The sequence below is a fragment of the Caenorhabditis briggsae genome (assembly GCF_000004555.2).
Source record: "Caenorhabditis briggsae complete genome, chrI, whole genome shotgun sequence".
NCBI lineage: Eukaryota > Metazoa > Nematoda > Chromadorea > Rhabditida > Rhabditidae > Caenorhabditis > Caenorhabditis briggsae.
In genome coordinates this window covers 2304643-2305798 of record NC_013489.2, presented here as the reverse complement: position 1 = coordinate 2305798, position 1156 = coordinate 2304643, and the positions used below count along the sequence as shown (strand labels likewise).

General features: G+C 39.4%; 1 protein-coding gene across 1 annotated transcript in view; it reads right to left on the bottom strand.

Moving 5' to 3' along the window:
* The window catches only part of CBG22096, a gene marked incomplete at both ends in the record, with an annotated part of 21968 nt that overhangs the window by 13151 nt on the left and 7661 nt on the right, over nucleotides 1–1156 (bottom strand). The window contains 2 exon segments of the mRNA XM_002638831.1: nucleotides 155–505; nucleotides 507–515. Coding sequence (XP_002638877.1) covers nucleotides 155–505; nucleotides 507–515 — 360 coding nt within the window.

Sequence of the window (1156 nt, the reverse complement as noted above, 5' to 3'; positions counted from 1 at the left end):
ATAATCTGAAAATTTTCTGTCATTTCCAGCACATTTCCAGATTTTTTCTGTGAGTCTATGCGGTCTTTCTATACATTTCAATGCAAATTATTTAGGGCGAAATTGTCAAATTTTAGCTCATTTTTCGTCCAAACCCCCCCCCCCCCCCACTTACCCTATGATCATCTTCGTTTTCCATACTATTTTTGGTCAAAAAATGCAAATACGAGTTCGCCAGATGCGCATCGGTTTCCACCAGAATCGCACTCGCCATCGTCTCCAAATATGTCGATTTTCTCGAATCAAAGCGTGGAACCAATGATAATTTCCCCAAATCGAATGGCTTATCCTCGTCCGACGGTGGGAATAGCTTCGAAAATGTATTCACAGCTGCCGAACGAATCGAAAATTGAGGGGAAGCTAGAGACGAAACGAATGATTGGAGCAGGAAGTCTTCATCCACCGATTCCGCGGATTTCAGATTTTTTTCGGCTTGAAGAATTAGCTGAAAATAATTATTTTGTATTCAAATTACACTTTTCCAGCATTATTAGGAGCCGAGATACAGTCATCTAAAGCGAGAGACGCAGACAACGAGACACTCTCACTGTCTGCGTCTCTTCAAATGTCCGTATCTCGGCTCTCAGTGGCCTTAGAAAACTGGCCCTTTTTTAGAAATGTGTGAAATTTTAAGGGTTTTCCGAAAATAACACAATCACATAAACGGACACAGCCATAGTTCCTGTTAGTATCACTATTTTGATATCGTTTGAATTGGATATGAGAGAAAAACTCAAGAACTACAAATTGGTACTATTTGGAATACTGTAGCTTGTCTATGAGCAACGTTACAGGCCATAAAATTGTGACCGCGTTGCTCAGACGGTTTCGGCTTGTAACTTTTCTCATAGACAAGATACAGTATTCCAAACAGTACCAATTTGTAGTACTTGAGTTCTTCTTCCATATCCAATTTATTTGATCCAACAATATGGATCCTAGAAGAAACTGGGGACCCATCTTCAAATAACCAAAATTCGATAATTTCAGAAAGCTCACGAAAATTCACACATTTCAAAAAAAAGAACCAGTTTTCTAGGACCACTGAGAGCCGAGATATGACCATTTGAAGAAAATTCTTCAAATGTTCAAATGACCATATCTCGTCTCTCAGTGG